Here is a 15229-nt window from a genome sequence, read left to right as displayed (position 1 = left end):
CACGAAAGTTTTCAAAGGCACAGAGAGTGCATTGCAATAATCCAATCTAGATGTAACCAAGGCGTGGACCACTGTGGCCAAACTGGGCTCCTCGAGGTACACGCTTTAATTGTGCCACCGTTGACAACTGAGCATCAAGCGTCAGTGAAGAGTCCAGGAGGACCCCCAGACTGCGGACCTGTGTCCTTGGGGGGAAGCGTAACCCCATTGAGCAGTGGTAGCCCCCCTATACCCCAATCAGCCCCGTGATGTTTATGTGTTTCAGTTATTCCGCAACCTGCCTTGAGCCACAAGGACAGGAGTATAAGAAATAGAATTATTATTATTATTATTATTATTATTATTATTATTCACTCAGCTATTTAAACACAGTTCTTTGGACAGATTCTTTTCTCCAGGTGCGTCTACACTACAAAATTAACACATCCTGTCACCACTTTAACTACCAAGGCTTAATTCTACAGGCTGCTAGGTTCGAATCCAACCCGGGGAGAGCACAGATGAGCTCCCTCTTTCAGCTCCAGCTCCATGTGGGGACATGAGAGAAGCCTCCCACAAGGATGGTAAAAACATCAAAACATCCCCTGGGCAACGTCATTGCAGACGGCCAATTCTCTCACACCAGAAGCGACTTGCAGTTTCTCCAGTCGTTCCTGACACCAAAAATAAAAATTGTACAGGGATCCTGGGAGCTGTAGTGGGCAGGGCCCTGTAAAACTACATATCCCACGATTCCCCAGCATTGAGCCATGGCAGCCCAAGTGGTCTCCAACTGCAGTAACCTGAAACTGTAGATGCAGCCTGATTCTCTGCATTCCTACCCCCATTTCCCCCCTTTGTCAAAAGCGAGAGCCCTGCAGAAGGCGGCAGAGACAGGAGTTTGGCCCCCTTTCTTTCTAGCCAAGCATAAGAAGGGTTGGATGGAAAGGTCTCACCTGCGGGAGCCGGGGGCGGGAGGGCGATTCCCGGGTGTCCCAGGAGAAGGACAGACACCACCCGGAGCAGCAACAGCCGCGCCATCGCCAGCAGAGAGAGAAGTTTCCTGCTGGTGGTGTTGGAGGCGGAAAAGTTTCCTGCTGGAAGTGCTGGAGGCGGACAGAAGCGCAGCGAGCGGGGATTGGCCCAGGGGGAAAACATCCCACCAATAGGAGGCCGGGGTTTACCATAATAGGAGTCCGGCCAGACTCAGCGCCGACGTTAACACAGAGGAGTGAAATCGAAAGCAGTGTGGGTCTCGTGTCCGGATGTCTAGTTTCTGAGCCAACCCTTGGACCTTAGATGAGGGTGAGGAGGACAGAATACAGCAGAGTCTCACTCATCCAAGCTAAACGGGCCGGCAGAAGCTTGGATAAGCGAATATCTTGGATAATAAGGAGGGATTAAGGATAAGCCTATTAAACATCCAATTAGGTTATGATTTTACAAATTAAGCACCAAAACATCATGTTATACAATACATTTGACAGAAAAAGTAGTTCAATACATGGTAATGCTATGTAGTAATTACTGTATTTACAAATTTAGTACCAAAATATCACGATATATTGAAAACATTGACTATAAAAATGGCTTGGATTATCCAGAGGCTTGGATAAGCGAGGCCTGGATAAGTGAGACTCTGCTGTATTGGCAAAAGGTGTTTTAGTTTTTAATGACTCAACTTAAGTCCCAACATTAATATAATATAACAAAGCAGACACTAAACTACAACAACCACAACAATCCCCGAGTCCGCCTTTGCCATAACCTCTCCCCAGGTCCATATCCTTACAAGTAAAACAAGAGCGAGATTAAGAATATGACTGACTTTCAGGACAAGCCAACTACAGTAGAGTCTCACTTATCCAACACTCACTTATCCAACGTTCTGGATTATCCAACGCATTTTTGTAGTCAATGTTTTCAATATATCGTTATATCTTGGTTCTAAGTTCGTAAATACAGTAATTTCTACATAGCATTACTGCATAGCATTATCAGACTGGCAGTGCCTGTTATCCTTCGTCTGGGAAGGCCTTTGAAAAGATAAGAGAAAAAGAGGAAGGAAAGAAGGCACAGGCCAGCAAAATATATACAATGCTAATAGAGGCTGATGGATGTACAATACGGGATTTGAAAAGTATCTGGGAAATGGAGTTACAAATCATGGAACAAGAGATGAGAAATGTGGTAAAGTCAATAGGGATGAAAAGGAATACCAGAGTACGAGAAACGAGGAGGAAAATATTGCACAAATGGTATCGTAAAAGGTAAGCATCTGTATATATAAAAGGCTTTTGGCGTCGTGGCGACGCACAAAACAACAAAACCCAACACCCCCCAAACTCTAAAATTACCATCACAATCCATCATCCCCGCCTTCAGTAAGATACAACACATTCAAACAAAAAACACAATCACAACACTAAAAAGCACAACAGGCAATGTGCGCATGCGCACAAACACAATCCTCCGAACCCTTCCCGTGCGCGCACACACACAAAACTGTCCCCCCCTTCCTCACCCTCTATTGCCGCCTTCACCGCCAAAGCCAGGGACTCGGCAGGAGAAGGCACACCTCCGCCTCACGAGGCTGACCTACTCATCCTCGAATCTGAAGTTCCACTCCAAAACACCCGGAGGGCCCAAGCTGACCCGTCCCTGTCCTAACATCTCGCCTAGGAAACAAAAAAGGCCTCTTTCCCCCTCCCTTGGTACCTTCCTGGTGTTTCGCGCCAACAATGTCACCTCCGCACAAGGCACTTCTGGAAAAGCGAGTCCTGCCTCTCTCCCTCTGTGTGGAGAGGAACCCTTTCCCACCCTTTTTTCTTCCTCTCCGGCCTGCAGCGACAGACAAGCGCCCCATCGCCCGCCTTCCCAGCCCGGTTCTCCTCCTCCTCCTCCTCGCCGCTGCTCAGGCCTCCTCCTTTCCTCCTACTGCGCGGGAAGAACATGGAGGCTGGCACCGGGAAGCGCGGAGGCGGGGATGAAGCCGCTACGCCCGGGGCCTGCGCCTCCACCAGAGCCCGCTCTTCCCTGGCTTACCAGGCCCGCCAACCCACCACCACACCGGTGCCGCCTCCGGTAGGAGGGGAAGGGCCGGAATTGAGGGGCAAAGGAGAAGGGCAGACCTCAGCCCGCCACGCCTCCCGCCTGGGCCCTGAGCATGTACAGAGCGCCTTCTCCTCTTCTGTTATTTATTTACCCCTTTCCAGTGCCCGGGAGATTACGCAAACGCCTTCCTTGCAAAATTATAAATATACACTAGATTCTCACTTATCCAACATAAACATCCCAGCACAACATTGCATAACTGAATATGTTGGATAATAAGAACGGATTCAGGAAAACCCGATTAAACATCAAATTAGGTAATCATTATACAAATTAACCACCAAAACATCATGTTATACAACAAATTTGACAGAAAAAGTATCACAATTTAAAACACTGAGTACAAAAAAATGACTACTAAAACGCAGACTACGTTGGATAATCCAGAACATTGAATTACCAAATGTTGGATAACTGAGATTCTACTGTAATATGAAATAATTACTGTGGTACAATAATACACAACAATATAATCTCTAAAATCAGAACACTAAATAAAGAACACTCTGAAAACAGTGGAATTCCACACAGGAAACAATCAGGGCCAGCTAACACCTCCCAACAAAGTATTCCCATCACCAAAGTCTGGCAAGTCCTCTGTTTTCTGAGGGCCACAGACAGTAGAAGCACATAAAATATCACAAACACCACTCTGAAAACAAGGGAATTCCAGACAGGAAACAATCAGGGCCAGCTAACACCTCCCAAAAAAATTCACTCAGGGAGGAAACAGCCAGGCTTTAAAGCTACAAGGCCATTACATGCTAATCATTTTCCCTAATTGCAACATTAATACTTGCCTCCAACACACAAAAACAATCAAAAATATTGTATATTCACAACCTTTAGGAAATAATATCCCCTGATGCTGCAGCGTGTTCAAGCGCTGAGCTGCTAAATTTCTGGACCGAAAGGTCGCAGGTTTGAATTCGAAGAACGGACAGAGCCCCCACTGTTAACCCCAGCTTCTCCCAACCCTAAAGTTCAAAAACATTCAAATTAGAGTAGATGAATAGGTACCGCTCCAGCGGAAAGGTAACGGTGCTCCATGCAGTCATCCCACATGACCTTGGAGGAGTCTACGGACAACGCCGGCTCTTTGGCTTAGAAATGGAGATGACCACCAACCCCCAAAGTCAGACACGACTGAACTTAATGTCAGGGCAAAACCTTTACCCTTTAGCTTAACTACCACCAATTCCTCAATACTTTATTTCCCAGACCACCAGACTTCGCCACAGCAACGCGTGGCCGGGCACAGCTAGTACTACTATAAAAAGGGGAGTAGTCAGTGCTGGCATGGATGTCATCAGAAAGGGCGGTTTATGCACATGATGTGGGAATGTGAATATGTACAATATTTTTGGCAGACTATACAAAATGAGTCAAATCAAATACTAGGAAATGAGTGGGTCATAACAAAGGAAATAGCGGTACAGTAGAGTCTCACTTATCCAAGCCTCGCTTATCCAAGCTTCTGGATTATCCAAGCCATTTTTGTAGTCAATGTTTTCAATATATTGTGATATTTTGGTGCTAAATTCGTAAATACAGTAATTACAACATAACATTACTGCGTACTGAACTACTTCTTCTGTCAAATTTGTTGTCTAACATGATGTTTTGGTGCTTAATTTGTAAAATCATAACCTAATTTGATGTTTAATAGGCTTTTCCTTAATCCCTCCTTATTATCCAACATATTCGCTTATCCAAGCTTCTACTGGCCCGTTTAGCTTGGATAAGTGAGACTCTACAGTATTAGGGAAAAGAGAGGAAATGGGAAATAAAAGAAGCAATAATTGAATGTGCACAAGCAGTAATAATATTAGGGTGGAAAGATAAATCAAAATGGACAGTAAATAAATGGTACCAATATATGGTGGAGCAAATGGAATTTGAAATTATAAATGTGAAATTAAATGTTTTAAAAATGAGAGAAATGGAAGAAAGATGGGAAAAGGGTAAAGAACTATATCATGAATCAATCCAGAGATCAAGCCATAAGAAATAAGATACAATTGTTATATAGTATATAGGATGGAAATGTATAAAGATATAAAGATTGTCTCAAAAATAAATGAATATGTAAATGAAAATAATCCTCGTGTTGGTGGTGAGAATTGTAAATGTTTTGTATGTGTATGGTATGTATTTTTTGTGTTTTAAAAAATAAAAATTCGTAAAAAAAAAAAAAAAAGAAGAAGAAGCTCGAGTGGGTTGGTAGAAGGTGATACAGTCCCTCAAGTACGCTGGGCCCAAACTGTATAGAGCTTTGTAGGCCAAAGCCAGCAACTTGAACTGCGCCCAGAAACAAACCGGAAGCCAGTGTAGCTGCTTCAGGAGTGGGGTAGTTCTTTCTCTAACATCCTTGCAGATGGCCAATTCTCTTACACCAGAAGCGACTTACAGTTTCTCAAGTCACTCCTGACATGAAAAAAACCTTTAAAAATTGCCGCAGTTCTGAAGCCGTCATGGAAGAAGTCGGCACTCTGCTTCCACAACCAGCATCTCACAATACCCGTCCTGCACAGATCTTCTGATAGTCAAGCAAAGCAATAATTTTTGTGAAATGCCGATTATGCTTGAAATTTCTCTCTGAGTGATATGGCAATCGTTCTGAATCAACCTTTAGCTTGAAACTCGGTGGTTGCTGTCACAGGACGTCCAACTCTTTGTTTGTCACGCAAGTCAGATGTTCCCACTTCTTGAAACTTACTCTCCCATCAACACAATCCCCATAAACAGCTTGCATTCTCTGATGAATCTCCTTTGTGGTGGCACCTTCTGCTGTCAAGAATTCAATGACTGCACGTTGCTTAAATCGCATTGACCGACCGTCTGCGCAGGGTCCCATACTTTGCACTTTAACAACACAGCCGTTCAATGCACAGGCTTCCCACCAAATGGAACTGTAGAGGAGAGTCTACTGAATAAGCCAGTACCTGCTGCAGACCAGGACTGCCATCTGTTGAGGAGTTACGAAGGTGGAGGCATTACTTTTCATTCAAGCCTCATACCTCAGGCCCAACTCTTTGCAATATAAATATTTCTACAAATTTAAATTGTTGACATCCAGTGGAAAACCTTGAAGAAATTCTTAAACGGCGCACCAAAATCCAACACTTAGGCGGATGAACTTTTCCTCAATTCATAGGGCAGACCTGCTAGTTGCGCTACAAAGAGATAAAACAGAAAAAAAACTTTAGAATGAGGGCAGGAGAATGAATCACAAATAATTTGATCGAGGGTAAAGGAGCCTTAATCAGTAACCAGAAAAATGTGTAAGTTTTAGCCAAAAAAAGGAGAGTCTGTGTTCTCAGCAGAATACAGCAGAAATAGACTCTGGGTTTTCTTACAGCACCAAATTACATTGTCACCAGAGTTGAGTAATGTACAACACATAAAGGAGAAACTCACAGGTTCCAGAGACACTTTTATTGATTTTACTTTTACTGTACTTTTTTCTCAATATAGACTCAATGTAGCTTATTCAGAAAGAGGGAAGGGACCAGACCAGACCTCAGAATGTGTTCACTAAAGTGAAGTGAAGGGGAGATTCCAGGACTAGGAGCGGGAAAACATTTATGTGCTGCCTCATAATCTGATAAGTTTCAGGAAAGGGAAAAGCTGCACATCACAAGTTCTGAACCTGACTCAGCACACAGAATATGGTTTTGAAAGGCAGCAGATTACAGGAGCTGTCAGCAACTTACGATACTGTAAATCATCGCCTTCTCCTGAGAAAAATGTATAATATCACAAAGGACTACCATCTCACCTTCTTCAAAGGAAATCTGCTACAAAGCAGGAGCTTTTTTATTGAGTTCCAGGGTCAGAGAAGTAGGTGGTGAAGACAGAAGAATGGCCTGCCTCAGGGGAGTGTGCTTGCTCTATCAATCTTTAAAATTTACCCAAATGACCATCCACTGACAGAAGGGACAGAGAGTTTCATCTATGCTGACGATCGTGCTATCACTGCCTAAGCAGGAAGCTTTGAAAGGGTTGAACAGAAGCTCTCCGAAGCTTTAGGTGCTCTTACTGCCTATTACAGGGGAAACCAGCTGATCCCTAATCCATCTAAAATGCTGACGTGTAATTTTCACCAGACAAAATAATAATAATAATAATAATAATAATAATAATAATAATAATAATAATAATAATAATAATAATGTAGAAAATTTATTTATATCCCACCCTGTCTCTCCAAGGGGACTCAGGGCAGTTTCCAACAAAAATCAGCAAATATTCAATGCCGTAATTAACTAAACAAAAACAGATAGATAACCCAACCAAAACCAGGAAATAAATCCACATCTATAACAAAGTAATAAGAGATTATAACATAACCAATCTACATTTGACATTAAAACGAAACACAAATCTAAACAGATTTAAAATACATTTAAATTATTAAAATTATTTTAAAAATTTAAGCAGCCAACAGAGCCAGGGTGCAACACCATTCCTGACTGATGATAACCATGCATAGTATTCTAATCCTCCTCTTCTCTATACGTAAGAGAATATAAATGCATTTTAGCTGTTTTTAAAAAACAGAGTAAGGAAGGGATGCCAGCTAATGGAATACCAGGGGGCTGATTTGGCTCTGCTTTGTGAAAGGCGACGTTCAGGAGTGATTGTGCCAACTGTCCTGGCCACCTCCGTATTCCAGAGGTCTGCTAGAGCTTTGACAGAATCACCTACCCAAGTGGCAGGAAACTCCCCAAGAGTTTTCAGGAATCCATCTGGATCCATAAGCCTTCTGGGGCGGACTATCCTAATCAGCCCTCTACCCCTGTGGAGGTTTAGAGCCCCAGTGAGTCTAAACCTAACCAGGTAGTGATCAGTCCATGACAAAGGGAACGTGAACACCATCACCATCATCTCATCCTGAACAGAAGACCAAATCAAGAGTGTGCCCAGGGCTACGGGTGGGGCCAAAAACCAATTGAGACATACCTGTGGTTGTCATAATGGTAATGGTGCCAAAACTCAGCTAGATCAGTCTCCAGGTGCCAGGCGGGAGCTGGGCTGAGCCTTTCAGCCCCCAGTATAGTGGACCCTTGATATCTGCTGGTATTTGGTTTCCAGTAGACACCAAAATCTGAGGACGTTCAAGTCCTATAATGTGAAATAGCATAGTAAAATACCCAGATTTCTTGACATCTGACTTCACTTGTCAGCTAATTATTTTCCAACTACTCTGGTTTAACTCTTTTAAAAATCATTTATCAAGTAGAGAGGATAGTGGAGAGACACAGCTGTGCTACCATCTCCCAGGGTTGCAGACCTCCCGCAGCCACCTTTCTTGCTCTTTCTTAATGCTTACCTTCCTCAGTGCTGCCGAACCCTTCATCGCTTTCTTGCCAACTGTTGCAAGCTGCCCTGGGTCCCCGCGGGTGAGAAGGGTGGGGTATAAATGCTGGAAAAAATGCAGGTCATTGACCTGGCCCCTGTCCTAAACTTTGGTCTTAGGGTTGACCTAAGTCTACCTGCTCTTTGGAGGTCTCTTTGCTTAGCTACGGCCTTATGAGACCATCTAGATGGCTTTTAGAGGTCACCTTCCTTGCCTATGGTCCTATGAGACTGTCTAGATGGCCTTTGAGGGTCCCTTTCCTTACCTGTGGTCTTATGAAACCATCTAGATGGTCTTTGAGGTCCCTTTCCTTATCTATGGTCTTCTGATGGCCTTATGAGATCATCTAGATGGCCTTCGAGGGTCCTTTTCCTTACCGATGGTCTTATGAGACCATCTAGATGGTCTCTGGAGATCTCTTTGCTTACCTATGGTCTTATGAAACCATCTAGATGGCCTTTGAGGGTCCCTTTTCTTACTTATGGTCTTATGAAACCATCTAGATGGTCTTTGGAGGTCTCTTTGCTTACCTATGGTCTTATGAAATCGTCTAGATCAGGGGTCACCAAACTAAGGCCCATGGGCCGGATGTGGCCCTCCAAGGTCACTTACCTGGCCCCTGTCCTAAACTTTGGCCTTAGGGTTGACCTAAGTCTGAAATGACTTGAAGGCACACAACAACAATAATCTTAATTTTGGACTATTTCATCATAGTCCGTCCCCCCAACAGTCTGAGGGACTGTGAATCGGCCCTCCACTTAAAAGGTTTGAGGACCCTGATATAGGTATTCAGAGTTGGACAGTCTTATCTTATTAAAGTTTTATTATTATCTTAAATTACGGTTTTATATAAATATTCAAAAACATTTAACCTACTGATGCCTCAAATAATGCAGTTTTATTAATATCTATTTTTATTTTTGAAATTGACCCATAGCTGCTGCATTTCCCACCCTCATCTTATACTCGAGTCAATAAGTTTTCCCAGTTTTTGTGGTAAAATTAGGTGCCTCGGCTTATACTCGGGTCAGCTTATACTTGAGTATATACGGTAATTATTTCCATACTATTGTAGTTTATGCACTCCACTTGCCTCACTTCCAACAGACCACTGAAGATGTGTCAAGACTCAGACTCCTCTTAAAGGGCCACACACAATGATTAGAGTTAACAAATGTTTATTAAATGATATTTAGAACCTAGAAACACTTAACTTCAGTGTTCCCAGTAAAGGTAAATGTCTTTGTTTCAAGAAAAGGCAAAAAAGAGGAACAGTAAATAATCCGGATTATCTAGCCTGATAATCTGTCTTAATTTCAACCAAACGTTCACTGGAACTAGAGTCACGCCCCGCTCTAGCACAGAGAGCCAAGGAAGGGCCAAACGCCCACCAGTAGCGAGAGCAAGCGATACTGTTGTCCAAAAGCCAAGCCGAATCCAGAAACCCAAAGGAAAGCCAACCGGGAGTAACAATGCCGTCGTCAGAAGCCAAGCCGAATTCAGGAACCAGAAGGGAGCCAGCAAATGCCAAGCCAGGAACGGGCAACGCTGCCGTCAGGAGCCAAACCGAATTCAGGAATCAAGGAGAAGCCAGGAATGCCAAGCCAGGAGCGAATGTTGTCGTCGTCAGGAGCCAAACCGAATTCAGGAGCCAAGGGAAGCCAGGAACGCCAAGCGAGGAAGGAACGTTGTCGTCGTCAGGAGCCAAACCGAACTCAGGACCCACGAAGCTATACAGCGAGGACCCAAGGAGAACAGGCAGTGACAAAGCAATGTCCCAAACAACACCTTGCCTTCTGCAAGGGAGCTTTCCTTCCAACTCCACTTTTAACTTACACATCGGAGTCCGCAGATGATGAGGCCTCCGACCCATCATCATTATCCACAGCTGATCTTAATCTCATATGTGAACCTCGCCCGTCATCCCTCCAGTCCCTCCATCTTCATTCAAGACTTAGATCTCCCCATGTCACTGGTGCACCAGTAGTTTGCCAATTCCCTGATGCACCCCCAGGAACTGGCTCTGCACACACATTTACTTGAGTCCAATCTGCAGCACTTTCCATCTCACTCCCAGACCCATCATCCCCAGAAAAACCTTCAAACGTTTCATCTTCTGTGGGAGCAGTGAGTAGATCCCGGATCTTCTTCCTTTCCCTTTCTTCATCTGACTCTTGCTCCCGAGTTGACCTTTGAGTTCCTCTACTCTCTGTTAATCCATCGTCTTCCTGCATTGACTCCTCACCACTAGAGAACCCTTCAAACGTTTCATCCTCAGAAGGAGCCATAAGTATTTCCCGGAACCGCTTTACTTGCTGTTCCTCATCAAACACCTGCTCACCATTAGCCCTGTTCCTCCTGCTAGCAGTTTCACCAGTAGTACCATTACTACCCCTTGGCTCAACTACAACAAGATGCCATTAGCCACACAGATGCAGGTGAAACACCAGGAAAGAATTCTACTGGAACATGGCCATACGGCCCGAAAAACGCACAGCAACCCACTATTCTAATTTAACTTTCTTAAAATTCAAATATTAATCAGGGAGGAAGGTAGAAGGATACAGTTACACCACCATCTTCTACGGCTACAAACCATTCAATTTCCCTGATTTGCTTTTCTATGTATGTCTTTTCCCTTGTAATTTATTCTACCCTTTCAGCTGGGTGGGATTCACTTACCTTCCTTAGAAATATTGGATTTTTGGTCTCTTACTAAAAAAAGAAGGAAAAGACAAAGAAGGTCAATTCTTTGGGCAGGGAAGGGCTGCAGTAGAATCCCCATCCTTTGTTCACGGCCTTTTGAAAGACTGTATCTCTTCTAGGCCTGTACAGTGTCTCTTTAGCTATGTGTGTGGGTGTGTTGCTGGGAGAAGGGGAGCAACCATGAGGGTTGTGTAAGTTCCCCTAATACCACACCACGTGGGATCTCCCTACTTGCCCACCACTAGGCATCAAATGTGAGGATGCCCTTCCGGTTGCTTTGTAAAAACCATTCGTACACATTTATATACAATGTATCAACACTGACTTTGCTTGTCAGCTAATTATTCCCCAACGATTGTAGTTTAACTCAAATATTAAGCAGGGAAGAGGGCAGAAGCATACAGTTACACCATCATCCCATCTCCTTGGTTTGCCTTTCTCTCTGTGTCTTTTCCCGTTGTCATTCATTCTCTCCTTTCAGATGAATTTCTCTTGCCTTTCTTAGAAATGTTGGGTTTTTGATCACTTGCTAAAACAAAGGAAAAGACAAGAGGGTCAGTTCCATGGGCAGGAAAGGGTTGGGTGAAATTTACGCCCTCTGTTCATGACCTTTTGAAAGGCTGTGTCTCACTTAGGTCAGCACAGTGTGGCTTTAGCTATGTGTGTAGGTGTGTTCGTGGGAGAAGGAGAGCAACTGTGATAGGGAGGAGGGAGCAAGCTTATTTTCTGCTGCCCTGCAGACTAGGACACGGAACAATGGCTTCAAACTACAGGAAAGGAGATTCCACCTGAACATCAGGAAGAACTTCCTCACTGTGAGGGCTGTTCGGCAGTGGAACTCTCTCCCCCGGGCCGTGGTGGAGGCTCCTTCTTTGGAGGCTTTTAAGCAGAGGCTGGATGGCCATCTGTCGGGGGTGCTTTGAATGCGATTTCCTGCTTCTTAGCGGGGGGTTGGACTAGATGGCCCTTGAGGTCTCTTCCAACTCTACTATTCTATGATTCTATGATTCTATGATTCTAGGTTGTGTAAGTGCCCCACCAAGGCCAGCCCACTATGGCGTTGAATGTGGAGATGCTCTTCTAGTACTTGTGTGAGATGTGCTACACCAATTACTCTTACCATGTTTCCCCGAAAATAAGACATCCCCATAAAATAAGACCTAGTACAGGTTTGGGAGACTTGCCAAATATAAGACCTCCCCGGAAAGTAAGACCTAGGAGGGAGCCGCCGCTGCCGCGGCTCCCTTCTCCTTCCTCGGCTGGTGCTGTGCGAATAAGAAAGTGCTGCTCACGCTTTCCCCTCTCCTTTTCCCTCGCTTCCCCCTTTGGTCTGCACTTGCTGAAGAGGGGGAAGGAAAAAGCGGGAGAAACAGCTTCTCCTGAGCCTTCCTGGCCAGTGCTGTGTGAATGCGAAGGAGAAGGGGCTGCTTGATCTTTCCCTTCCCCTTTTGCACGGCACTCGCTGAAGAGGGGGAAAGAAAAAGCAAGAGAAGCGCTGGCTGTGCGAATGAGATCCTTTTCTCGTGCCTTTCTCTTCCGCAGCTGCCACTAAGGAAGAAGGGAGAGGCGATGTCAGGATCCCCAATCCTTGACATCTCTGCTCAGCGGACAAAGAACAGATGCCAGCCATAAAGCAGGCCGGCCATAAAACATCAATGACCCTCTGGTATGTGAGAGTCCCTATATATGTGGCACAAAAGAAGGTTCTGGTATTCAGTACAATAAAACTTGTTGGAATCTACCCGCGTGTGTCTTAGTGCTTTCTTTGGAAGACGGACCCACAGCACAACTGGGAGAAGAGAACCCGACAGGCATGCACTCTTCCTGCCTCCTCACCTTCCATGTGGCTACCTTCCCTGCCTCCTTCCTCGCTGGGTGTGTGCCAGATAGTGTATGAGAACCAGGTACATTTTTCAAGAAAGGTCTATTATTATTTCTACTTTTTGGAAGAGAGACAAATGAGGAAGGAGGCGTCATGGCTTAGGAAGAAAGAAAAAGCATTTGCTCCAAATGTGGTTCATCTTGACCCAGAGGAAGCCATTCTTTGCATGCATTCTGCTGTAGACATTGCTGGCCTGCAACTCCCACCCTTCCATAGCTAAGGCCTGATGGGACTTGTAGTGCAAAACCCACTTTCCATTGACCTTAAAAAAGTGCTCTGACCATCCACCTGAATTCTAAGTGTATGTGTGAGCTGGGCAATGTGCAAACCCCACAAGCTGTTTCCTGTGCCCCTCCATCCTCTTTCTGTTCCATCCAACTGGGCCTTTGAGGCTGTCAGTGCAGATCCCAGATGTTCTTGATTTTAAAACTAAACAAACAAAAACCCTGAAATTGTTCTTCACACCACTTAGATGCCACAAGGAGCCTTTTGAGTAAAAAAAAAACATTTGGGGATAAAGGCAGATGACATGGAAAGGGAATGTAAGCTTCTAAGATCCAGTATGGGGATATCCATTCCTTGGACTTCTGGCAGTTACAGATCCCTCTTCTAAAATAAAACAATTAATTACATTTTTCTTCATGTGAATCACTTTTTCTGGTTCTGAAATTTGGCAAGTACATCAATATTTTTGTACACTGGAAGATCACCTGTCACTTGTAATGCACATCACAATCTGAGCTGCCTTTTCCCTCTTTCATGGAAGGGTATTCTAATCTTGAAAATTAATCAGGAATGACAGGAATATCATATGTTATGGACTGGAGTAGAGTGCAATATATGTCTTGATATGATATCTCATGAACTGTAGTTGTTTTTCTTAATCTGTTTATCTTATTATGTTTATATTATTGATGCACTCTGATTGCTCTATGTGATTTTAATGGAAATAGTGGCAGTAACAAGAAATTCTTGATAGGATTCACAGTTTGGTTATGTTGGCTTGTGATGTTCATTTTTTTTGTTCAACAATAAATGTGAATTCTTCTTCATGAAAAAATAAGACATGCCCTGAAAATAAGACCTAGCACATCTTTGGGAGCAAAAATTAATATAAGACACTGTCTTATTTTCTGGGAAACAGGGTAAATAGCATTCCCAGAAGCACAAGTGCATAATACAGTATATTAATGAATCTTTTTAGGAAAGGAAGGACTGGCTGTGAAGGATTCCATCTCTCTGTGCAATTTAACTGGTACATACAGGGGCTGGGCTGTGGTGCAGGCTGGTTAGTAGCCAGCTGCAATAAATCACTATGATGAAGAGGTTATGAGTTCGAGGCCAGCCCGTGTCAGAGTGAGCACCCGACCATTAAAATAAAAAATAGCCCTGCTCGTTGTTGCAACCCGAAAGTAGTTGCATCTATCAAGTAGGAAATTTAGGTACCACTATGTGGGGAGGCTAATTTACGACATCATAAAAATTGTCCAGCAGCATTTCGAATGAGGAAGTATCCAAGGACATGGCATCACAGTGGATGATGAAGCAGCTGCTCCCACTGTAGCTGGAATCGAGCATACCCTCAGGAAGCCGGAAGCTGGAGAAGGTTAAATTGCCTCTGTGTCTCTGTCTTCGTCTCTGTCTGTATGTTCATATGGGCCGGGCTATGGTGCAGCTGGCTAGTAACCAGCTGCAATAAATCACTACTGACCGAGATCATGAGTTTGAAGCCCACGTCGGGTTAAGCCCCCGACGATTAAATAGCCCAGCTTGCTGTTTACCTATACAGCCTGAAAGACAGTTGCATCTGTCAAGTAGGAAATTTAGGTACGCTTTATGCGTGAGGCTAATTTAACTAATTTACAATACCATCAAACTGCCAGCAACATGCCGGAAAGGAATGAGGAAGTACAGTCACTAGTGGACGGTGAAGCAACAGCTCCCCCTGTGGCCAGAATCGTGAAGCTGGAAATGTTAAATGCCTCTGTGTGTGTCTATACTGTATGTTGTTTGTCTGATGGCATTGAATGATTGCCATATATATGTTCATTGTAATCCGCCCTGAGCCGCCTTCGGGGTGAAAAGGAAGGGTGGAATATAAATACTGTAAATAAATAATAAATAAATAAATATGGCATTGAATGTTTGCCATGTATGTGTACATTGTGATCTGCCCTGAGTCCCCT

At 44.1% G+C, this 15229-nt stretch overlaps 2 protein-coding genes across 12 annotated transcripts in view; both read right to left on the bottom strand.

Moving 5' to 3' along the window:
- LOC103282626 (major histocompatibility complex class I-related gene protein-like) overlaps positions 1 to 4259 on the bottom strand; it is a 233254-nt gene extending 228995 nt beyond the window's left edge. For both annotated transcript variants that reach the window (XM_062972911.1, XM_062972912.1), the window contains exon 1: positions 936 to 4259. Coding sequence is in view for 1 of the 2 variants with exons in the window: in XM_062972912.1 (XP_062828982.1) it covers positions 936 to 1137 (202 nt within the window). In the remaining variant the exon portion in view is untranslated. The remainder of the gene's footprint in view (positions 1 to 935) is intronic.
- A 138-nt stretch (positions 4260 to 4397) lies between these two features.
- LOC100564487 (H-2 class I histocompatibility antigen, Q9 alpha chain-like) overlaps positions 4398 to 15229 on the bottom strand; it is a 29887-nt gene continuing 19055 nt past the window's right edge. For 2 of the 10 annotated variants that reach the window (XM_062972926.1, XM_062972927.1), the window contains exons 6-9: positions 11138 to 11170; positions 8429 to 8521; positions 8059 to 8220; positions 4398 to 6269 (exon numbers count right to left, since the gene is read on the bottom strand). In XM_062972926.1, the coding sequence (XP_062828996.1) occupies positions 8096 to 8220; positions 8429 to 8521; positions 11138 to 11170 (251 nt within the window). In that variant the 3' untranslated portion in view covers positions 4398 to 6269; positions 8059 to 8095. Of the gene's footprint in view, positions 6270 to 8058; positions 8221 to 8428; positions 8522 to 9616; positions 11691 to 15229 lie in introns of those variants that run through there. The other 8 variants (XM_062972920.1, XR_010003710.1, XR_010003711.1 and 5 more) reach the window with 8 other exon arrangements.

The sequence above is a fragment of the Anolis carolinensis genome, chromosome 2, assembly GCF_035594765.1.
Source record: "Anolis carolinensis isolate JA03-04 chromosome 2, rAnoCar3.1.pri, whole genome shotgun sequence".
NCBI classification, from domain to species: Eukaryota; Metazoa; Chordata; class Lepidosauria; order Squamata; family Dactyloidae; genus Anolis; species Anolis carolinensis.
This window is presented reverse-complemented; position numbering and strand designations above follow the sequence as displayed.